The 26223-nt window shown below is 54.1% G+C and overlaps 1 protein-coding gene across 5 annotated transcripts in view; it reads right to left on the minus strand.

Annotated features, from left to right (window-relative positions):
* The window catches only part of PDE4A (phosphodiesterase 4A), a 41268-nt gene extending 15703 nt beyond the window's left edge, over nt 1-25565 (minus strand). The window contains exons 1-6 of one of the 5 annotated variants that reach the window (XM_055429503.2): nt 25034-25565; nt 3683-3874; nt 2609-2645; nt 2446-2516; nt 1615-1664; nt 1342-1454 (exon numbers count right to left, since the gene is read on the minus strand). In XM_055429503.2, the coding sequence (XP_055285478.2) occupies nt 1342-1454; nt 1615-1664; nt 2446-2516; nt 2609-2645; nt 3683-3874; nt 25034-25347 (777 nt within the window). In that variant the 5' untranslated portion in view covers nt 25348-25565. Of the gene's footprint in view, nt 1-1341; nt 1455-1614; nt 1665-2445; nt 2517-2608; nt 2646-2824; nt 3068-3682; nt 3875-13429; nt 13831-14340; nt 14480-14869; nt 15264-25033 lie in introns of those variants that run through there. The other 4 variants (XM_055429504.2, XM_055429506.2, XM_055429505.2 and 1 more) reach the window with 4 other exon arrangements.
* Nucleotides 25566-26223: the final 658 nt, after the last annotated feature.

Consider the following 26223-nt stretch of genomic DNA (forward strand, 5'->3'; position numbering starts at 1 on the left):
ACACATACCAGGTCTACAGGAGATACAAAGTCAGATCACACACACACCACACACACCACACACACAGCACACACACACACACAAACCAGGTCTACAAGAGATACAAAGTCAGATCACACACACACACACACACACACACCAGGTCTACAGGAGATACAAAGTCAGATCTCACACACACACCATACACACACACACCAGGTCTACAGGAGATACAAAGTCAGTTCACACACACAGCACACACACAGCACACACACACACACAAACCAGGTCTACAAGAGATACAAAGTCAGATCACACACACACACACACACACCAGGTCTACAGGAGATACAAAGTCAGATCTCACACACACACCATACACACACACACCAGGTCTACAGGAGATACAAAGTCAGATCACACACACACCACACACACACACACACACACACACACCCCAGGTCTACAGGAGATACAAAGTCAGATCATACACACACAAACACCCCACACACACACACCAGGTCTACAGGAGATACAAAGTCAGATCACACACCACACACACACCAAGTCTACAGGAGATACAAAGTCAGATCACACACACCACACACACATACACACCAGGTCTATAGGAGATACAAAGTCAGAACACACACCCACACCACACACACACACACACACGTCTACAGGAGATACAAAGTCAGATCTCACACACACACACACTCACCAGGTCTATAGGAGATACAAAGTCAGATCACACACACCACACACACATACACACCAGGTCTATAGGAGATACAAAGTCAGAACACACACACACACCACACACACACACACCAGATCTACAGGAGATACAAAGTCAGATCTCACACACACACACACACCAGGTCTATAGGAGATACAAAGTCAGATCACACACACGCCACACACACACCAGGTCTACAGGAGATACAAAGTCAGATCACACACATACCCCCACACATACCAGGTCTACAGGAGATACAAAGTCAGATCACACACACCACACACACACACACCAGGTCTATAGGAGATACAAAGTCAGATCACACACACACACCACACACACACACAGACACCAGGTCTACAGGATATAAAAAGTCAGATCACACACGCACACACACACACACACACCAGGTCTACAGGATATACGAAGTCAGATCACACACACACCACACACACATACACACCAGGTTTCCAGGAGATACAAAGTCAGACCACACACACACACATAACTGACACCCAGGGTCTAACCCGACCCCACAGGCTCTAATCACAGGCCCATTGACCACGCCCCATAGCTAACCCCGCCCCCAGCCACTGGCCCACCCCGCGGGTCCTACACACCTTGTGGGAAGCCATTTCGCTGACGGAGCGGTAGGTCTGCATGGTTTCCAGCTGCTCCAGACACCAGTCCAGCTCCTCCAGTGTCTCTCGGGCCAACTGCTGACATGTCTCCTCTGGGGAAGGGGCAGCCGGGGCGGTGACTGCGAGGATTCGCATGGAGACCCCCAGAGGTGACTGGGGCCTGACAGGTGAGTAGGGTGCTGGGAAAGGGGGTGAGGGACCCCACACTGGGGCACCACGAGGGGCCTTTCTCATGCTCCTGGGCTTAGTTACCTGATAGCATGGCCTTGCAGACGGGGGTTGGGCCGCCCAGCGGGGACCGCCTGCAAAAAAATCGGGCCCCAACCTCAGCCTGGCTCTCTCCGCATCTCTACCTCCCTCTCTCCATGAAGAGTACTGACTTTCTTCTTTATGAGCTTTCTCTGTGTGTCCCAGGCATGCTGCCATTTACTCTGCCCGCTGCCTCTCACAGAGCTTCACAAAAACCCATTTTACAGATGAGGAAACTGAGGTTCACAAAGGTGGAGCCAGCTTCCTCAAGACTCTATGGCTGGTTGGGTTAGACCCCATGTCTCCAAAGTCCCTGCTTCCCTGACTATCCCTCCCCCAAGTTCCTTGAATCCCAGGATAACTCTGTCCCCCCACAGGGGTCCCAGAGGAACCAGCAGCTGTCAGCCTCACCCCTTCCGCCAAATAAGAACTACTTCTATTCAGCGAGCACTTACTATGTGCTGGGCAATATTCTAGCACTTTCTATACATCACCTTCTCAACTTCTTACAGCGGTTTCCAGTTGACAGAGGCAACACAGGAGGCTAATTGCCTAGGAAGCTGGCATCACTGCCAGGAGTGGCCCAGAGGCTGGGGGGGGCTGGCCACTCATGACCTCAGCCTTGAGTGTCCATACCCCTCCATCTTTATTTATAAAAGTTTCCCCGACTTAAGAATTTGAATCACAATGGTTTACTGGCTCAGTGGCAGCTGCTGCCTAAACAGAGGCTTAGAGAGGTCAAGTGCCTGCCTGAGGTCACACAGCAGCTGTGAATGTTGGAGCCAGGTGTGCTGAGTCAAATGACACAGGCCCTGGGGCCCAGCCTCCACTTACTTGTTGCTGGGAATGGGCACATTGGTCAGGAGGGAGAAGTTGCTGCGAACGCTCCGGAGACTGGCCAGCACCTGGGTGGGGGAGCCAGGGTGAGGAGAGGGGTCCACCCAGAGAGGTGAGCTGGGGCTGGGCCCTTGTCCCCAAGTGTGGGGGAGAGTCTTACCTGGGCAAACGGCGTGACGATGAGGTCCTCTGCATGCCTGCAAGGACAGGGGCAGGTCAGGGGTCCTCACAGTGGGGCTCCCAAGGGTCTGGGGTGGACACAGGCTGGGGCTACCAGAAAAGCAAGTCTCTAGGGTGTCACTCTGTGGGGGGCTGGGCCCCGGGAGGCTGGTGGACAGGAAGGGGGCTCTGTGGGGTGGGGAAGGGGTGCTCATACCTCACAAGGATGGCCACGGTGCAGGGGCTCGTTCTGAAGGAAACGGTCAGGGAGAAGGGTTCAGGTGGGGCAGGGTGGGGGGTTTGCAGAGACAAAAGGAGGGCAGTGAACACACCGCAGAGGCTGAGCTTGGAGAAACTAGGAGTGGGGAGGGGGCTCCACAGGAAGGAGCTGGGGGGAAGGGGTGCAATGGATGCCTCACTGGGCAGGGACAGGACTCCGTGAGGAGGAGGGCTGAGGAGATGAGGTGCTCACACCTCTATGCTGTTGTTCGGTTGCTTCAGTCATGTCCGATTCTTTGCGACCCCATGGACCGTAGCCTGCTGGGCTCCTCTGTCCATGGGATTTCCCAGGCAAGAACACTGGAGTGGGTTGCCATTTCCTTCTCCACACACCACTATAGGTGGTCATGATAAGGGGGGCCGGTTTCGGGAAGCCTAGACATGGGGAGGAAGAAGAGGGTCAGCCGAGGTGTACCCTCTGGAAGTGGTGGCCAGGAGGGGCTCAAGTGGGGTTCCCTTCTTGCTGGAGAGATGGGATAAGGTGGGGCCAGGCCCCTGAAACCAAGGGACAGGAGTGAGCATGGGCAGGTTGGGTGGGTGGGCACTGTAGGGATAGGGGTGGGGCTGGGCCTGGGCTGAGAGTGGCCGGGTGGCGGGGCAGAGACAGGGTGGGCACTCATGCCTCACTGGGGGGGTATGCTACAAGGGGTTGAGTCCTTGATAGGGAATAAGGGTGCTGTTTAGTTTTTGCCGAGGACCATGGGGCGGGGTGGGGGTTGGGCAGCCCCCGCCCCCCCTTGCTGGGGCCAGGAGGCCTGGAAGAGCCAGCCGGGGGGTGGGGATGGCGGGTGCTCACGCCTCGCTGGTGACCGACGAGTTCCGGGACATGGTCTTGGGTGACATGTCATAGTCGCTGTCTGAACGGTAGAGAAAGGACTCCCGGCGCTGGCTGGTGGCCGCCCCGGCATGCAGCACGAGGCCCGGGCTCGCCTGCGAGTCCAGCGGGCTGCGGCCTGGCGACGGTGTTGGTCCATTCTCCGCCTCCAAGCTGCAAGGGGTGGGCGGGAAGAGGGGTCAGGGGGCTGAGATGACATTGATGGGGGAGGTCAAGAAGAATAAGGGGACCCGGGAAATTCCTGACAAGAGAGACAGACACCTCAGAAAAGGTGGGAGACAGGAAATTAGAGAGGCCACCTTTGTGTGCCTGGTCTTGCTGCCAGAGCTAAAGGACACAGCCGTGACCAAGACAGACCATGATCTGTGCCCCTCACAGACATGACACCGGGAGGGCTGGTCTAGAAACAGGCTAACTGAGCAGCACCGCACATCCTCAAAAGTTGTGGGGTCCTTCTTGCTCTGCTCTTTCCTTTGCACCTCAAAGCAATCAAATCTATTGAAGAGTAATCTGTCTGCTTCATACCCCTTCCTTGGCCAGCCTCCCCATCATCACTTGCCTGGGCCAGGACATTTGTCTTTGTTCTGGCCCCTAGCTTCTGTCTACACCCCTGTCTGCTTCTCTCAGCAGCCAGAGGAAGCCTATGAATACCTGAGTTGGGTCACATCCCTTCAATGGCTCCCAGTTCACTCAGAGCCAAAGCCAAAGTCCTTGCTGTGGCCCACAAGGCCCTGCCCCATACCCACTCTGGCCTTCATGGACTCTGCTGCAGACATAATTGCTATCTGGCTGTTCCCTGAATATTCCAGAAACATTCCTGCCTCAGGGCCTTTGCACAGGCTGTCTCCCTGGCCCAGATCTCCAGTGGCTTCCCCTTTACCTCCTTCGGGCCTCTTCTCAACTGTCGCCTCTTCAGGAAGGCCTCCCCCAACCAACCCATCTGAAATGTCATCCCCTGCCCTTATATTTCATATTTCCCTTCCTTAAAATAAATACTACTTACCTGACACATTCTATGCTTTACTTCTCCACTGTTTGCCTTCCCTTCTAGAACTAAGCTCTACAGAGCAAGGATTTCTGTCTGCTTTGTTCACTGCTGAATCTCTGGCTAAGAACATGGCCTGGGCGCCCAATAAATGTTTACTGTATGAATCAATCTATGAATGAATGAATATATAGGCTGGATGGTGCCATCCAGGGAGTTAAAACTAGGTGGGCGGCTGGAAAGGTGATTTTTAGCTGTTGTGGTGGAGGCAGGTCTCTCTGAGGAGGTGATATCTGAGCAGGGCCTGAAGGATGAGAAGGAGCAGGCCATGGATCAGGAGGTGGGAGAAAGCACTCCAGGGTGAGGGAACAGTAAGTGAAGAGGCCCTGTGGCAGAATCTGGTTTTTGTTGGAGGACCAGCAAGGAAATTGGTGTCACTGGAGTGGAGATATAGACAGATAACAGAGACACAGCTACACAGAGGATACAGCAGGACTCCATCCTGTTGGCACTGGCAAGACAGAGCCTCTGGATGAGGTAGGGAAAAGCTGACCATGCCACTTCCCAAATGTACAACTCGGGGGAAAAGACCAAATCTCAGTTTCCTCTTCTGCAATATGGAGGCAACCACTGCCTGCCTCAGGTCATCCAGGTAACCAGCGTTAACACAGGTAACGTGCTCAGGATGGTGCCTAACACGGAGCTCAAGAGACACTGGCAGCTGTAAATCTATCGATCCCATCTGTAAATCTATCAGCCCCCCCAACTGTAAATCTATCAGTATCCCTGGAGAGGGAACTCAGCTAGGCAACTGATACGAAGGTTTGAGGATGAGTGTAGGGAGCTGTGTGCCTGTGACATGCTGTGTGACCTTGAGAAGGTCACTGCCCTCTCTGGTCTGTGACTGTTAAAATGAGGGTGGTAGACTGGTCAGCAGATTTCAGGCTGTGCTCTGGTGAGTACACCCGGGTAGGGAGAGAGGAAATAGAATCCTCCCCGCACTTTCTGGTCCTACTATTCCCGCACTTTCTGGTCCTACTATTGAACGTCGGTCTAAGATTTTATTTGAATGTTCCCTCTGCTAAGAAATAAATCTGAGGGAATTCTCTTGCGGTCCAGTGGTAAGGACCCTGCATTTCCATCGGAGGGGGCCCAGGTTCCATCCCTGGTCAGGGAACTAAGATCCCACATGCCATGTAGCCTGGTCAAAAAAAAAAAAAATCTGACATCTCCTAGACCAGGAAGGACAGCAATACCAGCTTCTATACATGGACTCTTTTTTCTGGGCCAGCCCTGGGATGGGGAGGATGGGGGGGGGGGGCCCTTCACTGCCTCCATTTTACACACGAAGAAACTAACGTTCAGAGAGGATGATTGGTTCCAGGTCACACGGCAAGGTCATGGTGCAGTCAGAATCCTACCCCAAGTCTTGGACTCCTCAGATCAAAATATGTTAACTGCTGCCCTCTGTTGACGACCCCCATCAGAGCACATTCCTCTCATTAGAGCAAATTTTTCCAGGGGTCAGGCAGCCAAAATAAAAAGCAGAGTGGGGCTGGGGGCCCTGGATTCCAATTTTAGGAAAGAAACCGGAAATTTTAAATAGTTGAAAACTCAAACTTCTTTTGAAAACAAACTTCAGAAAACATTTTTAAAACACTGAACACTGCTCTGCAAAAGACACTGTTAAGAGAATAAAAAGATGAGCCACAGACTGGGAGAAAATGTCTGACAAATGACTGGTATCCAGAATACATAACGAACTCTGAAGATTCCATAATAATAAGACGGACGACTTGGACTTCCCCGGTGGTACAGTGGTTAAGAATCTGCCTGCCAATGCAGGGACACAGGTTCGAACCCCGATCCAGGAAGATCCCACAAACCGCAGAGCAACTAAGCCCATGAGCTACAGCTACCAAACCCACGCACCTAGAGCCCGTCCATGATCCACAAGAAAAGCCACTGCAATGAGAAGCCCGCGCACAGCAACTGGAAAGAGCCCTTGTGCAGCAACCAAGACTCAGTGGAGCCAAAAACAGATAAATGAAAATTTAAAAAGAAGACAACTCAATGAAAAATGAGCAGAAGTATGGACAGTTCACCAGAGAAGACACAGATGGCACATCAGCACAGGAAACATCATTCCTCCTCAGGGAAATGCAAATTAAGACCATGGACTATCCCTTCACACCTACTAGGATGCTAAGCAAACAAAAACTGACAAGGATACCAAGTGATGATAAGGATTCAGAGCAACTGGAACGCCCATTCATTGCTGATGGGAATGCCAAGTGGTACAGCCACTCTGGAAGACAGGTGGTTAGTTTCTTATGAAATTGAGCATACCCTAATTGTACAATCTGACCTCTGCACTACTATATCTTTACCCAAGATAAATGAAAACATGTCTGCTCAAAAACTTTCTGACTAGGGAGTTCCCCAGTGGTCCAGAGGCTAGGACTCCACGTTTCCAATGCAGAGGCCCCGGTTCAATCCCTGGTCAGGGAACTAGATCCCACATGCTGCAACTAAGAGTTCACATGCCACAACTTAAGATCCTGGATACCACAACTAAGACCTGCCCAGCACAGCCAAAATGAGTATATATATATAAAAGCCTGCTGCCTAGTGTTTATAGCAGTTCTCTTCATAATCACCAAAAACTGGAAACAACCAAACCAAACATACATCAACAGATGAATGGATAAATGGTAGCAGATCCATGCCGTGGAATGTGTGTATGCTTAGTCGCTCAGTTGTGTCCAACTCTTGCGACCCCATAGACTGTAACCTGCCAGGCTCCTCTGTCCAAGGGATTCTCCAGGCAAGAATACTGGAGTGGGTTGCCATTTCCTTCTCCAGGGGATCTTCCTGACCTAGGAACTGACCCAGGTCTTATGCATTGCAGGCAGACTCTTTACTGATTGAGCTACAAGGGTATTCAGCAATTTAAAAAAACACAAAAATAAACTACAGACCTTCTTTGACTTTTTAAAACGGGGTGTTTTATTAGTGGCTTGGACTAAGATGGTTGTGGTGAGTTACTGAGAAATGGTTGTATTTGGAACATATATTTAAAATAAAACCTAAGGGATTTATTTATGATTTATTTGTATAGGATGAAGGAGAGGAGTCAGTTATTTCCTTGACTTATGATATGTCCTGATAAACCCATCGTAAATTGAAAATATCAAGATAGCCGAGGGCTTCCCTGGTTGTCCAGTGGTTGAGAGTCTGCCTTGCAATGCAGGGGATCCCTGGTCTGGGAAGATCTCACGTGCCACGGGACGACTGAACCCAAGCACCACAACTACTGAGCCTGTACTCCTGAACCCACAGGACGCAACTATTGAGCTTTTGTGACGTGACTGCTGAAGCCCACGCACCCTAGAGCATCTGCTCTGCAACAAGAGAAGCCACCACAAGGAGAAGCCCCGTGCACTGCAATTAGAGCAGTCGCTGACTGCCGCAACAAGAGAAAGCCCTTGAGCAGCAACGAAGACCCAGTGCAGCCAAAAATAAATACATAAATTGGAAAAGGATAGAGAGCCTAGAAATAAACCCTCACATATATGTGGTCAAATGACTGTCAGCAAGGAAGCCAGGACCATTCAATGGAGAAAGGACAGTCTTTTTAAAAGATGGTGCTGGGAAATCTAGTTACCCACTTATAGAAGAATGAAGTGGGATCCTTACCTTATACCATATACAGAAATTAACCACCAGTAGATCAAAGATCTAAATATAAGGGCTAAAACTATTAAACTCTTAGAAGCTTCATGACATTGGATTTGGCAGTGATTTCTTGGACATGACATCAAAAGCATGGGCAACAAAAGAAAAAATAAATTAGGGAGTTCATCAAAGTTAAAAACTTTTGTGCATCAAAAGACTATTCAGGGAGTACAAAGGCAATCCATAGAATGGGAGAATATTTTTTTAATAGTCCTTTTTATCTTTTTTCGGCTGCATCATGGGGCACATGAGATCTTAGTTCCCTGACCAGGGATTGAAACTGTGCTCCCTGCAATGGAAACTTGGGAGTCCTAACCACTGGACTGCAAGGGAATTTCTGGGAGAAGATTTTTGCAAATAACATATTTGATAAGGAATTCATGTCTAGACTGGGCTTCCCTGATGATTCAGACTGTCAAGAAGGCAATGCAACTCCTGCAATGCAGGAGACCTGAGTTCGATCCTTGTGTCAGGAAGATCCCCTGGAGAAGGAAATGGCAAGCTACTCCAGTGATCTTGCCTGGAGAATTCCATGGACAGAGGAGCCTGGTGGGCTACAGTCCATAGCATCACAGAGTCAGACACGACTGAGCAACCAAGCACACAAGCAATGTCCAGACTATATAAAGAACTCCTAAAAGTCAACAACAACAAACAACCTAATTAAAAAGTGGGAGGGAGTTCCCTGGTGGTCCAGTGGTTAGGGTTTGGAGCTCTCACTTCTGATATCCTGGATTCATTCCCTGGTTGGGGAAATAAGATCCCACAAGTCATGGGCATGGCAAAAAAAAATGGGTATAACCCTTAAACATTTCTTCAAAGAAGACATACATATGGACAATAAACACATGAGAAGATGCTCAGCATCACTGGTCATTAGGAAAATGCAAATAACCCCAATGAGATACCACCCATCAGGATGGCTATTATTAAAAAAAGAAAAAGGAAAATAACAAGTGTTGGTGCGCATCTGGAGAAACTAGAATACTTATACACTGCTAGTGAGAATATAAAAAGGTGCAGCCACAGTAGAAAAGAGTTTGACAGCTCTGCAAAAACTTTTAAGTCCAGAACTACCATGTGATCCAGCTATACTCCTTCCAAGTACATATACCCAAAAGAATTGAAAGCTGGCGACTTCCCTGGTGGTCCAGTGGCTATGACTCCACACTTCCAATTCAAGGGCCCTGGGTTCGATCCCTGTCAGGGAACTAAACCCCACATGTGGCAACTAAAAGATTCAGCATGTGGCGACTAAGAGCCAGTGCAGCCAAATAAATAATTTTTTTAAAAAAGAAAGGAAATTCTGACACAGGCTACAATGTGCATGAACCTTGAAAACATCACACTAAATGAAATGTCAGACACAAAAGGACAATATTGTACAATTCCACTTACATGAGGTCCCCGGAGGAGTCAAATTCATAGAAAAAAGAAAGTAGCATGGAAGGGGTCGGGGGCTGGGGGAGGGGAATGGGAGTGAGTGTTCCATGGGGACAGATGAAAGTGTCCTGGCAATGGATGGCGAGGGAATAGTTGCACAACAGTGTGTGTGTACTTAATGACACTAAATTGTACAGTCAAGTTAAAGTAAATTTTATTACATATATTTTACCACAATTAAAAAAAAAAAAACCTCTCACGCAACACATACTAAAAAGGTTGAATTTTGGAAATTCCCTGGTTGTCCAGTGGTTAGGACTCAGTGCTTTCACTGCCAGGGGCCTGGGTTCAATCCCTGGTCAGAGAATTTAAGATTCCACAAGTAGCAGGGCACAGCCGAAGGGGAAAAAAAAGTCGAATTTTACTATATGTTAATTTTTAAAGTCAATTAAAAAAAAACAGGAGTAAAAATACTCTTAGATCATGAGCTTGGGCCTTTGATGATAATGCCCATTTATTGAGCACCTGCTGTGTATTGAGTGCCAGGTTAGATCCTTTTAGATTTATAAGAATAATAAGGTCGTTGTTTAGTTGCCCAGTTGTATCCGACTCTTTTGTGACCCCCTGGACTATAGCCTGCCAAGATCCTCTGTCCATGGGATTCCCCAGGCAGGAATGTTGGAATGGGTGCCCATACCCTCCTGCAGGGGATCTTCCCGACCCTGAGATCGAACCAGCGGCACTCGAATTCTTTATCCCTGAGCCAACAGGGAAGCCCCAATAATATCTGCCCCACAGTATTTGCTCTGTGTCTGGTACTATCTGTAATTTTGTGTGTTTGTCAATGTTTTGTTTTTTGTCTTCTGGCTGCACCACATGGCACGTGGGATCTTAGTTCCCCAACCAGTTAGTTCTCAAACCCATGCCCCTGCATTGGAAGCGTGGGAGCTAATCTCTAGACCATCAGGGAAGTCCCTCCAGGTACCATCGAAGTGCTTTGTACACATGAACCCAATCAGGTCTCCCACCAATCCTGTGAGTCGGGTTCTATTAATGTCCTGGGTCAATATGGAGGCTGAGGTGCAGAGAGGGAGCGAGGGGCTGGTGGCCTTCCCGCCTGCCAATGAGGTCCTGTCTCCCAAGGCTCCGCCTGGATTTTGGTGCTCTGCTGAGTGCCACTGGGGAGGGGAGGAGAGGGACACATACCTCCATCCTGAGGACCTCAGCCCCACCCCAGGAACTGAAGCTGCAGTTGGGGAAACTTGAGACCCAAGCCCAGAGGACACCCAGCTAGACTTGTGGGCAGATCCCACAGCCCCATGGGGACTCAGCTCACGTAAGCAGGAGCCCAGAGGCCCAGATGGGAAGAAGAGGTTCTCTGGGGCCCTGCTGTTTGTGCTTCCAGGAGCGAATGTCCCCTGGGCTGTGGAAGGACAGAGGAGAGATCAGGTGTGCTGAACAGCAGCCTGAGAGGGACAGAAAGAGAGTGTGTGTGTGTGGAAGGGATGGGGGCAGGTGTCTCAGCCACCCCTCAGAATCAGACCCAGAGCTGTCGGCACTCAATCCTCCCTGACCTGCCACTGCTCACAGTAGCCAAAGTCAGGCTGGAGGTGGCTCCAGTGATGTCCCAATGGGACCCAAAGCCACAAACATGAATCAAGGGCAGCCAACAGGCCCTGACCTCACAGGCACATACCCAGACACTTCATCAGGAAGCAAACTGAAGGACTTCAGGGACTTTCCTGTTGGTCTGGTGGTTAAGACTTCCAATGCAGGGGGCGCAGGTTTGATCCCTGCTTGGGGAACTAAGAGCCTACAAGCTGCACAGTGAGGCCAAAAGAAAAAAGGAAATGACTTGCCCAAGTCTCTCCTTTGGACAGGCTGGACATTCAGATGGCATTCAGATGGAGTTGCTACCTGCCTCTGCTCCTCTGAGGGCTCTGGGCCCACCCACCTGGGCTCCTGGAGCATCAAATTGGGCCCCTGGAGGACTGGGCAGCCCAGGGACAGATCCAGGCTTTGGAGTTCTGCCGCACAGGCCGATACGAAACAAACAAGCAATGGAGGTAGAGAGGGCAGGAGAGGAGACACGTCCCCGTTGGTCAGACTCATAGCAATCACAGTAGCCAACTGCTATCAAATGTCACATGCTAGGCACTCTGGTATGCCCAGACGGGTCCTCATGCCCCATTTTCCACAGATAGAAACTGAGGCACAAATAGGATAAGTAACTTGGCTCATGGTAAAGCACGATTTGAACCAGGGCCACCAGGCTACAAGGCTGCTGCCCGGCCTGGCGTCTCCCCGGGCTCCCTGCCCCACTCCACCTGACTCCTTTGCAAGAGGTGCCAGGCAGCCTTCATGGGAAGGCCTGGCATTTGCTTTGTGAAGGTCACACGGAGGTTGGGGGCAGGCGGTGGTGTGTGTCTGCCAGGCCGGCGCATGGTGCCAGGTGACACGGCAGTTTGTGGGGCTGGTTTGTAAGGGGGGTCTGTATATGTGGGAGTCCAGGGGTGTGTGTGCATGCTCTGGAGCCCCCATGTGCATACACTTGTTTGTGTGGATCTGTGTGTATGTGCGGGGTCTCTGTGTTGGAGTCTGCGTGCATCTGTGTGTCTAAGTGTGTGTGACCTTGGGAGAGGGTACCTGTGTGCTGCATGTGTGCTGTGACTGGCCCCGACTCTTCAGGGGGATGAGCATGAATTCTCCTGTGTGGAACAGAGGGCAGGTGGAAATCGGTCCTGAGTGTGTGTGGCAGTGCGAGTGTGCTCCCACAGTTAGTGTAGTGAGCGCAAGGGGGTGTGAGATCTGGGTTTCTGTGGTGTGTCTGTCACCACGGCCACGGCTCACCTGTGCTCCATCAGCCACAAGGCTCATGCCTTGCACAGACCACACCCGGTGACCTCAATTACCCTGTGTGGGGGTGTGTCTGTGTGTCTTACGTGGCTGCATTTGTGGAGTGTGTGCATCCATGTGGGAGAGCATGTGTGTGTCTGGGTGTCTGAAGGGGTTGATGCAGCAGAGCAAGAACACGACTGGAGTACTCTGAGAATTCTGAGAACCTAGAGACCACTTCTCTGCCCCAGTGCTGTCCAGCAGATTCGAAATGCCCCCCTACCCGAGGAGTTCCAGCAGGAACCTCCTCCCCACCCCCACCGAACTTGGTTTTCAAGCCTGGCAGCCCCAGCAAGGAAGGAGAGGGTAAGGCTGGAGGCACTGAGCAGACAGGGCCGGAGGGACCTGGCTCGAAGCCAGTGGCCTGGGAGTGGAGCCCAGGTGACGCGGGACACCCATATTTGCTGCCAGAGTGAATGCCAGAAGCCCAGGTTTAGGGGCACAAGGAGCGTGGAGGAATTCTGGGTAGGTGGGAAGGGGGCAGGACTCAGCACCCATTCTGGGGGCCACCACCTGCAGGAAGCCCTAGGCAGCACCCAGACAGTTTCGGGCCAGAGAAAGAGGGTGAGGCTCTAGGCAGAAACTGAGAACGACTTTGGGGACTCCCCCAAGGCAGACTGCCCCCTGCACCCCCCCCCCCCACCACACACACAAAGCAGTCAGAGCCTTCCAGCGGCAAAGGAGGGGACTGGCCGCGGGCCACCCACCTGACAGATCTGCCTGGAGGGTACCAACAGATGTCCTCTTCGCTGAAGGAGAAGTGGACCAGTGACTCAGGGCCCGCGGGAGGCAGTGCCAGGGCAGGGGGCCGGGGCCGGACCCGGGGTGCCGCACTGGAGCGCATGAGTGCCAAGCGCCGACGGCGTGCGCATGGGGACGACCGCGCGGCGGGGTGGCACGCACTGCTCACCAGGCCCGAGGTGTTTGCGGCGGCTACTGCCGGCGCCGCCTCCACACCCGCCCTCCCGGTGACCCCCCCAGGGACGTCCCCGGGCGTTCGGGCGTCCCCTCGTCCGCGGCGCCGGGGCGGGTTCCGCGCCTGCCTCCTCCCGCGGGGGGCCCTGCGGAACTCTGCGCATACTTCCCGCTTGTCTCCCTTCCCCCGGGCCTCGGAGGGTGCCCCAGGCTCCGGTTTCCCGGGCTCCGAGCCCGCCTCTGACCCCGCCTTCTCTCCCGCTTCCCTGACGTCGAGCTGGGCCCGCTGGAGGTCTCTGAACGCCGCGTGTCTCCGGGGGGAAACGACTTGCCCGCGGGTGCAGTACAGGGTCCGGTGACCAAACCCGGGAGAGGGGCGATGGATGCGGGGGAGAAGAATTGGGGGCTTCGGGGGCGGAGCAGAGGTGAAGATAGAGACACAGACAGAAACCGGAGACGGGCACTGTTTGCCCGCCCCCCACAACCCTTTCCATCCCCAAGCCAGGCTCCCGGGGACCTCGACCCCTCCTCCGAATCGTTCCCCGCCCCATCTCTTCCCCAAGTCCAGACGCCGGGCTGCCTCCTATCCCTGCGGTGTCCTCAGCGTGTCCCCGGACTCGGGTGCTAAACAAGTTGCAGGCCGGAGAGTACGGAGGAGGATGGGGGCTCAGGAGAAGCCCCCCAGAGTAAGTCCCGCGCCTACCTCGGGGCCGCTGATCTGCAGTTTCCAAGATAAACGGGACACCGGAGAGTCACACCGGATGTGGCCTCCCGGCTCCGCACCCCGCAGGCTTCCCGTCGCCGCGGCCCACCCTGGGTCTGGGTACGAAGGGCACTTTCATTTGCCCTCTTTGTGCCTCCTGGCAAGGCAGCCACCACAGGGCAGCGCTGGCCCCATTTCACAGGCCGATCCAGTTAAGGATAACACAACCCAACGTACGTCCCCAGATCATCCTGGGTGGCAGGTGGGCTCCACTCTGCTCCAAAGCCCGACCGCAACTTCAGGTCTGCACAGGAAGTGGGAGGCACACAGCGTTTACTGAGTGCCTACTGCATGCCTTATCAGATGTCTCCACGGCAACCCTGACGGGCAGAGATGATTTTTATCCCTGCCCTGTGACGGAAGAGGAAAAAGTGAGGCTGAGCGAGCTAGCTGCGAACCCCCCAAACCGCGGCTCGCGCCTGATGGCCAAGGTGGGGACTCGAACCCACAGCCACCGACCCGGACTTACCCGGCCCACGCCTGGCGGCCCAAATCCTGAAAGCTACGGAGAAGTCGAAGGCGTCTGCGGAAAGTTGGGGACGGGCTGGCAAAGAAGACCGGCGAGGCAGGCGGAGAACGTAGGCGGCGGGGCGCGCGCGGGGCGAGGGGCTCGGGCAGGAACGCCTCGTCCTCGGTGGCCGCCGCCGCCGCCGCCGCCGGGAAGGCCTCCAGCTGGCGTTCAGGGATGCGGCCCAGGCCGCGCGGCCGCGCCATGGCCAGGGGGGCGCGGGGCGGCCCCGCCTCGGCGGGCGCTGGACAGCAGCGCCGCCCGCCCCGCGCGGCCCACGCAGGCCGGCCGCCCTACCCTGGGGCCCACGGGCCCCTCCCCTCCCGGCCGCCTCGGCCCTTCCGGCTATGCTCTGGGGCCGCCCCTGGGGCGGGGCGGGCCAGGGGCCCTCACGCGGCCGCGGCCGGGACACCCCACACACCCCGGGGACCCCGGCAGTTCCCCTGACGTCCTTATAATCTCCGGAAGCGTCTCTACAAATTCTGGGGATGCCCCCTAGATTTCTGGGGTGCACTCACACACACCTCCCACGATGTTGAGAGGCCCCACAGACCTCAGGGGCCTGAGACTGAGAGCCCCACTATCCCAGGGAGTGCCCCTACTATCCCTGAGATGTCCCCACACAACCCAGAGATACCCCCAAATTCCTGGGTCCCCCAAAAATATCCAGAGATGCCCTGAGAGACTCCCATAGACCCACACACACACTCTCATAGCCCCCCTGATGTCTGCTCTTTTTTCCTGAGACATCCCCACAATGCCCAGGGGCACCCCAAGAATCCCAGGATGCACCCATAAATATCAGAGGTGCTTTGAGAGCCCAGGAGAAACCCCTTCAGATCCCAGGACAATCTCTATGGTTCCTCAAATGCCCACCAAACCCCCTAGAATGTTCCCACCAACCCTGCATCATGCTGAGACCCTCCAAACACCCAGAGCTAGAGCATTCCCACAGATCTCCATGAAGGCCTCCCAAATCCCAGGGTCCCTCACAGACCTCAGGAATGTTTCCACAGTCCCTCAGATTTCCCACCCCCATAGCTCCATAGCACCCCTGAGATGCCTCTAGTGCCGAGACCCCAACATAAACTCAGGGATGCCTTAGGATTCAGGGGATGTTTCCATAACTATGGGGATGCTACCAAAATCCTGGGGTGCCCCATAGACCCCAGGGGCACAACTAGATTCCTCTACAGCTCCTAAGACAGTCCTGAAACCCTGTGCTACCCCTGGAATCCAAGATGTACCCACAATCCTTGGAGCAGCCCCAGAATACCCCCCACAGCCTCTAAGACATGCTTCATAACTCTTAAGACACCCCCAGAAACTCCGAGTTTGCTTACAGCCCCAGACACTCCTAAGGCTCGCCCAGTCCTGCCACTCCTTAGACTCTCTGAGGTACTCTTTAGAATCAGGGCCCCCTCAGCTCATGAGGTGGCTCCAAGGACCTGACCGCCCCTCAGCACTGATTTCCATGGGGCCCAGTGGTGGTGGCTTTGCATGTGCAGTCACTGTGACTCTGTTGTGGTGGCATATTATCCCCTTTCACAGATGAGGAAACTGAGACTAGAGAGGTGAAGCTTCTTGAATAAAGTCAGCTCTGCTCAGTCTGCTCAGTCGCTTCAGTCATGTCCGACTGCGACTCCATGGACTGCAGCCTGCCAGGCTTCTCTGTCCATGGGATTCTCCAGGCAAGAATACTGGAGTGGGTTGACACTTCCTTCTCCAGGGCATCTTCCTGACCCAGGGATCAAACTCAGGTCTTTTGCATCTCCTGCATCGGCAGGTAGATTCTCTATATACTGAGCCACCTGGGAAGCTTGAAAATCAGCTAACTAGTTATAATTCCAATGCCTACCCCTCCTGTCTGTGACTCTTTGGGGTTAGGGAAGGGGGAGAAGTTTGTTTAAAATAAGAAAATGGGGCAAATCTCTAAATCTAAATCATCTCTGTGAATCTCTCCCCTTTCTATCTGTTGGCTCCCAAGTCAGGGGGCCCAAAGCTGGACTACCTAGGCTTGAGTCTGGCCTCCAGTATTTCTTATTCATCTGACCTTGAGCCAGTCACTTCATTTCACTGAGCCTCAGTTTCCCCACCTGTAAAATGGGTTCAATAACATGACACACCTCAAGGATGGACATGTAAAAGGCTCAGAGATGTGTCTGGACATAATAAGCACTCACTGAATGTTAGTTACTTTTTCTTTTTAAAAATTTGCTCCAACTACCAAGCACTGGGGCAGCCGGTGACACTTCAGGGAATTTTGAAGGGCTGATCCTCAGAACAAGCGGTCCTGGCAGCTGGTAGGGCCTTACCCAAAAATTCCTCCACCAGGGCAGCAAGGCTCGTGACGGCCCACATCAAAATTTGTTCCCGAGTCCAACCTTGGACTCCTCATCACACAACAGCCCAGTAAATCAAGAGATGAGTTGTTGGGGCAAGAAATATCGACATTATTTGGAAAGTCAGCAGGCCAAGAGGATAGTTAACTCATGCCCCAAAGAACCATCTAGCAATGATTATTATTATTGGAGAAACATTTATGGAGACCTTATGATGTGTAAGCCGTGTACTAACCAGAGGATATAGACAATGGTTATTGTGATAATGATGAGATAGCAGCTAATCTTCAGAATGCTTCCTGTGCATTCACTGCCTCTAGCTATGATCTCATTTAATTCCCACAAAACACCCATGAAGTGACACTAGTGTCCCATTTTATAGATGGGAAATCTCAGTCTTGGAGAAAAACAACCTGCTAAAAGTCACACACCCAATGAGTGGCTGAGCCAGGCTCTAGGTCAGTGGCTGTCTCTCTTTATTTCATGACTGCCCCCGGAGTGCCTTTTTATTTATTTTTATTTAATTATTATTATAATTTTTTGCCACACTGCATAGCCTGTGGGATCTTAGTTCCGTGACTAGGAATTGAACCCGTGCCACCTGTACTGGAAGCATGGAGTCTTTGTTGTTGTTGCAGTGCTGGGGCTTCATTGCCACGTGCTGGCTTTCTTTACTTGCTGTCAGTGGGAGCTACTCTCTACTTGTAGTGCATAGGTTTCTCATTGCTGTGGCTGCTCTTGCTGCGGAGCAGGGGCTCTAGACCAGGGCCCAGCAGTTGTGGCTCACAGGCTCTAGATCACAGGCTCAGTAGTCGTGGCACACAGACTTAGCTGCTCTGCGGCATGTGGAATCTTCCTGGACCAAGGATCAAACCTGTGTCCTCTGGATTGGCAGGTGGATTCCTCACCCTTGGTGCTGTGTGTGCTCAGTCTCTTCAGTCATGTCTGACCCTTTGCAACCCCATGGACTGTAGCCCGCCAGGTTCCTGTGCCCATGAGGATCCTCCAGGCAAGAATACTGGAGTGGGTTGCTGCCAGGGAAGTCCTCCTGAGTGTCTTTTTAGATGCTCCCCTCCCCCAACAGTTGCCTCCTCCATGCAATAATGTTAATGGCATAGATATGCTGTATATCTATTTATATACTGGGTGTATATCCAGGCTTTATACATAATGCTTTTTTCACACATCCGCTCCAAGAACCAAATTTAACCCCCTTGGAGGTGATGTCACCTTGTTGAGAGTGCAGGGTTTCCCTATCTTGACACTATTGACATTTAGCACCTATGATTCTTTGTCCTGGGGGGCAGTCCTATGAGACAGTAGCAGCAGCAGACCGTCTAGCGCCTCCCCACTAGATGCCAGTAGCAGCCCCACACCCAGTCACGAAGACGAAAATGTCCCCATTGCAGATTGCCCCTGGTTTGGAACTGTTGCTCTAAACCCACTAAGACCCATGCCCTGGCCACCAGGACCCTTCAGTCCAGGTACAAACAAAAATGAAGGGCCTTCATAGTTACCTGCCCTCAGGGTTCCCTGCATTGTTTTGCTGATTCTTCAAATCAGACTTTGAGAAAATAGGGTTCACACTAGGCCTATTTCAGAGATGGGGAAGTCAAGCCCACCAATTCCCTGGTGATCCAGTGGCTAAGACTCTGCAATGCCAATGCAGGGGGATCAGGTTTAATTCCTGGTCAGGGTACTAGATCCCCCACGCCACAACTAAAGATCCTGTGTGCCTCAGCTAAGACCTGGTGAAATCAAATAAAAACAAGTGTTTAAAAAGAGAGAGATGGGGAAGCTCAAGCCCCAGAAAGGGAAGTGACTTGGCAGGAGTCACTCAGCCTGGAAGAAGCACAGCTTGATTATGATTTTTTTTTTTTTTTTACCACACCACACAGCTTGTAGGATCTTAGTTCTCCTACCAGGAATCGAACCCTGGTCCCTAGCAGTGAATGCACCAAATCCTAATCCTGGACCACTAGGGAATTCCCTCGATTATGTGCTGAGTGGTCTGATTCGGAGACTGGAATTCTGCCCAACAGGGCCTTCATGGTTCAGTTTCCTTCCAGCCCTTTGATCTTTGATCCTTCCTAGGAAGTCAGATATAAACTAAGGTCTAGGGACTTCCCTGGTGGTCTAGTGGCTAAAAGTCCATGCTCCCAATGCAGGGGTCCTGGCTTCAATCCCTGGTCAGGGAACTAGATCCCACATGTTGCAACTAAGACCCAGCACAGCCAAAGAAACTAATAATATTCAAAATAAACAGGTCTAAAGCCAACCCTGACCCTGACCTACAAGGCCCTACGTGAGCTGCTCATCACCTCCCGCCTCATTTCCTTCCAGCACCCCGTGCTCTCTCCGTGCCAGTCACACCTGCCCTCCATGCTTTTCCTCCAGCATGTAAAACAGGTTCCTACCTCAGAACCTCTGCTGTTCCCTCTGCTTGTTACCCTAAAGCATCTTCTCTCACTTCATTTAGGTCTCTGCTCAAAAGTCACTTCCTCAAAGAGGCCTTCCCTGACTTCAGGATCCCTCTTCTCTTCATGTCCCATTGTCACCATCTGAAATTACTGAATGCCTTTCCGTGCGATTTCCTCCTCACTGGCTAGTCTGAGAACTCCAGGATGGCAGGACTGGGTTCATTGCATTCTTCACCACAGCCTGAAGATGCTCAATCAGTGTTTATGGAATGAACGGCCCTGTTGCAGATGAGGAAACTGAGGCTCAGACAAGGGAAATCCTTTACTGAGGTCACACAGCAAGTCAAGGGCAAAGGCTGGATTTGGGCTCTTAGGAATAAGAAAACAGAGTTTGATGTACCCCCCAAACTCTCTCCTCACTCTGAAATCTGCAGTTCCCCAAGGCCCTAGTTTCTTCCAACTCAGAGGAGCTTGCTGGTCAGAGAGGGGGCACCCTGGCAGCCAGGGTTTGAGGTTTGGGGGATGCCCCCTTTCTCTCTCTCTACTGAGGAAGTGCGTTTTGAGGAAGTGCAAGTTCTCAAAACACCAGCTCCAGACTGCATGGCCCCACTGTCAGCCAGCTCAGCCTTACCACAGCCCTACCCAGATCTACCCAGGGCAGATCTTTTTCAGCCCCCGTTTACTGACCGGGAAACTGAGGCACAGAGAGCCGTGATGCTGGTCCAAGGTCACACAGCGAGTCAGCGGTTAGGGCTACAATCTGAATCTCACCTACTGGTGTGGAGTCTCGGAGACTTGGTTTTTAACCTCAGTTCTGCCTTGCCCGTGACCTTGGGCAAATCACTTATCTCTCGGTTTCCTCGGCAGGACTGCAAAGCCAAAGATGCCGGGAGTTAAAACGCTGGTTGGTGTTGGGAGGCTGTCTCATCGGCATCGGCTTGGGCCAGGGCGCGCGGGGGCGAGCCGGGAACTCCGCGTCCTCAACTTCGCCGCCAAATTCCTCTGCATCCGCCAGGCGGCTTTCTCCACCACGCTCCGCCCGGGGTGGAGGATGGAGGTGGTAGCCTGGTCCCAATCTCGGGTGGGCGAGGACCTCACTCGCGAGTCTGCGGTCAGCCGGCCTGGCGCCCGCTCTCTGGGGCGCTCAATAAACATGCAATAATAATCCGGGGGCTCCTCAGCAGCGGCGGCGGCGGCGGCGGCGACTTTGCTCGACTCTGGGGGACGAGAGTCCCGGGGGCAGGTCCGGACACGGAGCTCATACTCAGCCTGTGCCTCCCTTGTCACCCAGCAGAGGGCGCGCGGAGGGCGGGGCGCGAGGAGAAACCTGCTCTCAAAACACACACGCAGGGATGTGGGGGCGCCAGGGACTGGGGGAGGCGAAGCCCCCAGTGGAAACCACCGGCCAGAGAGAGACCCCAATCCGGCTTCGTCCAACCCCTCCTGGGACCAGGCAGCGCCCCTATCGGCGGGGAGCGTCTGGAGGTACTCAAAAGGGGTGTCTCTACGTTGGCCTCGCACCCAATTCCGACAAGATCCCCCACCTCACCACCAGAGTCCTCTTCCTCCCGCTCCATCTGCTTCTTGACAGATCGTGGTGGTGCCATGACTCAGCCCCACAGGGCGCCGGGAGCGCAGGCTCTTACATTCCCAGGTCTGGAGGGGGGTTGCGCATGCCATCTCAGATGGAGGATGGAGTGCCCTCTCTTTGGAGGTTCCTGTGATTCAAGTCTAAAGGGCTCTCCGGATCCCTTTTTCAGTGGCTGCATGAACTCTAACGTGGGTAGTACTGGAATCCCGCATGTGTGTACCATTTCTGGGGAACTGAGCTGGTTGAATGCCCATTTCAAACGAGTGCAGCTCCCACTGGCCGCCTCTCAGTTTCCCCTTCTTCCTTCTGCCTGGGGGTGGGGGAGGCTGTTGGCACCAGTGCCCTCCCTCCAGTCACCGGAGGCTGCACAGGCCCACAGTGGAACAGAAACCTGAGCCCCTGCCGGGATGTGGTTGAGGTTCCTGTTTTTCCCTCCCATACTAGAGGGGCAAGCTTCCCTGGTGGCTCAGATGGTAAAGAATCTGCCTGCAAGGCAGAAGATTCAGGTTCGATCCCTAGGTCGGGAATATCCCCTGGAGAAGGGAATGGCAACTGAGCTCCAGTATTCTTGCTGGAGAATTTCATGGACAGAAGATCCTGGTCGGCTAGTCCATGGGGTCCCAAAGAGTCGGATATGACTGAACAACTAACACATACTAGAGGAGCAGGGTCTACCTAGGTCCCAGCTCCTCTCCCAAATCCCGGTCCCTGAGTGACTATCTACCAAGCACTTGCTGTGTTAATTCCTTTACACACATCCCCAGTCTCACAGAACTCTCAAAATGAGCCCTACAGGGGACCTTCCTGGTGGGCCAGTGGCTAAGACTCTGAACTTCCAATGCAGGGGGCCTGGATTTAATCCCTGGTCAGGGAACTAGCGGAGAAGGCAATGGCAACCAACTCCAGTACTCTTGCCTGGAAAATCCCATGGACGGAGGAGCCTGGTAGGCTGCAGTCCATGGGGTCACTAAGAGTCAGGCACGGCTAAGTGACTTCACTTTCACTTTTCACTTTCATGCACTGGAGAAGGAAATGGCAGCCCACTCCAGTGTTCTTGCCTGGAGAATCCCAGGGACAGAGGGGCCTAGTGGGCTGCCGTCTATGGGGTCACACAGAGTCGGACACGACTGAAGCGACTTAGCAGCAGCAGCAGGGAACTAGATTCCAAATCCTGCAACTAAGATCCAGCACAGCCAAATTAATTAATTAAATATTTCTTTTAAATGACCCCAGGTGGTCCAGAGGTTAAGAATCCACCTTCCAGTGCAGATGACACAGGTCTGATCCCTGGTCAGGGAGCTGGGATCCCACATGCTGTATGGGCAACTAAGCCCAAGAGCCGCAACCATAGAGAAGTCCTTGCACTGCAACTAAGACTCGAAGCAGCCAAAAATAAATAAGTGTATTGTTTTCAAATGACTCCCACAAGGCAGGTCCAGGAACAGCCTCGCTGTACAGATGGGGAAACTGGGGCTCAGAGCGGGCACGACACTTGTGCCAGGATGCACAGGAATCAGAGGGGACCTGCGTAGGCATGAATTTCAGCTCTGCCATTTCCTGGTTGTGTGAACCTGGGTAGGAAGAACAGGCTTTGCCCCTCTGTGCCTCTGCTTCCCATGTGTCCAACAGGAACACCTCATGGGTCACTGGAGATGAAGTGTGGAAAAGTTCCCGGCAGGGAGCCCAAGAGCAAGCCATTATGAGTTGGATGCCACCAAGATAATGATGGTTATTATCACTCAATCATTGTCCCAAGAGAGTCAGCACCCCAGAGACCAGGGTAGGCGGAATCTCTGGGGCCTAAAAAGGGAATAACGCTCTGTTCCTATTGCACCCCACCCCCTTGTGGGTGTCTCAGGACAGTGACCTGAGCCAGTTTGGCAAGTTGCCCCTGGTCTTTGGCATTTCCTGTTGATTCCAGCTTTGTTTTCCTTCAATTCCCTCCGGGAAATAGCAGGCTGTGAGGACTGGATCCATGACACTTGCTGCCTGGGATGGGGTCAGGGATGCTGAGGCTGGGGTGTGCCCTGAATGGAGGTGGGTGGGTGATCTAGAGGCTGTGGTGCCAGCTGGAGGTCCCCAGAGAAGGCCAGAATAGGAGGGTCCCAGCCTAGAGGGGCCTCCCTCAGGAACTCTGGGAGAGACCCACATCTGACTGTCCCAGTGATGTTCCAAACTCCCATGGGAGTCAGACAAAGCACACAGTCAAAGCCATGAGTCACACATGTCACCAGGGCACAAAGTCAGATACCAGAGCATCATAGGAACACTAGGTAGTTAGAGTTCGGCATGCCAGGCAGTCGGAAGCACACCCCAAAAGTCACAGCACCAACACACAGACACGGGCACACAAGCAGCCTAGAGCAGTGTCTCAGTCACAGGGTCCCAGGGGGCACAGACAGTCCTGCTGACACAACCACACCGCCCCCAGGAGTATATCACAGGGCAACCATCACTGCATCCCAGAGACACTGTGTCACAATCGCTGCCCTAAGTCACTCTGTCTTAATGACGGTCCCAGAAGTCTGTCCTGGGTCTGTCACCATCACTGCCCCAGAGACTCACCATCACCTCGTCATGACCACTGTCCCAGGAGCACAGTCACTCTGTGACAGTCACCATGTCTTAGGGGCACGCACAATCAATGACACAATCGCAACGTCCTGTGAGCACACACAGCCATGCTGGCACAATGACAGTGTTCCAGTAACACACACAGCCATGCTGTCATAATCACAGCATCCCAGGGGCACACACAGTCACCCTGCAAAGTCACTGTGCCCCAGGGCTACGTGAGGTCCCCGTCACCGTCACTGTACCAGAAGCACACAGTCACATAAGCACAGACCCGGAAGCACACAGAGTCATAGGGTTCCCCATCACCATGTCCCTGAAGCACACAAGTCACACAGACAACAATCACTGTCCTGGGAGCACGCAGTCAGCATGTCACAAACTGCACTATCCTGGAAACATGCACAGTTATGCTGTGACAGTCACAGGACCCCAGAAACCCAGGCAGCCACGACTGGCTGTTCCCAACAGCTGGATGACCAACTCGGGTCAGTGAGAGGGTAGCCAACACTTCATCGCTGTCACCAGAGGAGGCAGGGACTCCCTCACCCTATGTTGGGACTATGCGCCCCCTGAACACTGCTCCTTCCCTCTAGGCAGCTACTGAGCCATAACGTTCCTGCCCTGAGAAGGGGCTCCCACATAGCGCACAGCTCCCAAACAGGGCTCCCTCAGAGGCCCCCTTTAGATTACTGACCCCAGCTGCAATGCAAGTCCAGGAATCCCGCTCCCAGTAGGCTCTTGCCGGCTCTAGGACTCTGAGAGCTTGCCAGTCTGCAGGAAACATTGTGATCCTAGCAGGGACCCCCCCGCTACAGAGTTCCCCAGACACAGTGAATCTAGCCCTTAAAACAGCATCCCCGGGAAAGCCCGGTCAAGGGGTTCCCAGCCTAGCCGTCGTTTTGCTCTGTCACCGCAGACACCTAAAGTTGCAGCCTTCAACTAAGATCGCTGTTAACAACACACGCAGTATGGCGCCTCCTAAGTTGACCCCAGGATCAGCTTCAGTTGGACAACTCGCTTGCGGTGCACGATCAGGGGGCCCAGGTCCTGGACGCCCCCGCAGAACTCTCCTTCGGTCCCCGTCAGTCACACTGGCCCCACCCGCAGCACAGCGCCCCCCTGCGGTCAGTGGCGAGAGTTGCGTCCTCTCTGCGCGCCTATCCGCTCCGCGCGCGTCCGCAGCTCGGAGTCTTACCGCCTGCAGCTGCCTCCGCCCGCGCTGCCGCTGCCGCTGCCGTGAAAAGACGAGGGCCAGGACATGCGGGATGTGCGCAGGCCGGGCCGGTCGCCGGTGTCCACGGCGTCGGCGCGCTCTATGGGCCGGTGTGGCGGCCGTTCGGGCTCAGCGCGCTCCGCGCTGTCCGAGTAGCCGCGCTGCTGGATACGGATGGGGGTCCGCGGCTGCCGCCACAGGTGCTGGGGGGGCGGCTTCAGGGTGGCCTGCCCCTCCCGGGGCCCAGGCAGAGACAGAGACAGGCTCCTCTCCGAGGGGACGGCCGGGGGCTCCATGGCCCCGGCCCCCACCTGCACCCCAGGGGGCCCTGGCCTCTCCAAAATGCACCCTGTTCAGCTGCGCGCGAGCTGATGCGCCCGGGGTCCCGCAGGTGCGCCTGGCCTCGGTGGGGCCATGGCGTCCCGGGGAGAGACCCGGGGGCGCTGCGGGCCTATCGCCCCCGGGCGGGGCGCGGAGGTTTCCTGTCTGCGCCTTGGCTCTCCGCTCGATGCTCAGCAGAGCTCTCGGCGTTCAGCGTCCCGCTCAGAGCCAGCCCAGGCTCCCCCGCCCCGTCCCTCCTCTCTCCGCCCCCAGCCCGCCGCAGCTGTCAGCACCGCCCCCCTCCTCCTCCGTCCCGGCCAGTGGGGGGCAGCCACCCAAGGAGGGGGCCCTTCCCGCCCACGCAGAGCCCCGCTCCCCGCGGGGAGGGGGAGCCGGAACTCGGCTCTCTCCAGAGCGCCCTGCCTTAGCCGTGGTGCACACGGGTACCAAAGAGTTAAACGGTTAATCCGATCATGAAGGAGACACCCGACTGGTTGCCGGTGTGTCAGTCAGTCTGTCCATCATGGTGGGGGCGGAGCCCAGGGCGGACTTGTCCTCGCCGCTACCCCTGGCCAGGGGGAGCTGGTGAGGAGTGGTCCCGGTAATACGGACGCGGTCCCTGCAGCGGGCTGCGACGGTGTTCAGGGAGTCTCCGGTTGGTGGGTCGGGGGATGGCGATGGTGTGTGCCCGGGGCGGGATGTGCGCGCACGTGGCCTCTTCCTCGCGTTTGTCTGTGTTTTCGCTGTCTGCTCGAAGTGTGTGCGCGCACGTGGTTGGCTGCTGCGATCTGCCTGTTTATCTGGATTTCGCTGTGCGTGTATCTGCGTGTCTGTGTCTGAAGGAAGTGTGT

The sequence above is a fragment of the Moschus berezovskii genome, chromosome 8 (assembly GCF_049115385.1).
Source record: "Moschus berezovskii isolate FMDL1 chromosome 8, NW_MosBer_1.0, whole genome shotgun sequence".
Taxonomy (NCBI): domain Eukaryota; kingdom Metazoa; phylum Chordata; class Mammalia; order Artiodactyla; family Moschidae; genus Moschus; species Moschus berezovskii.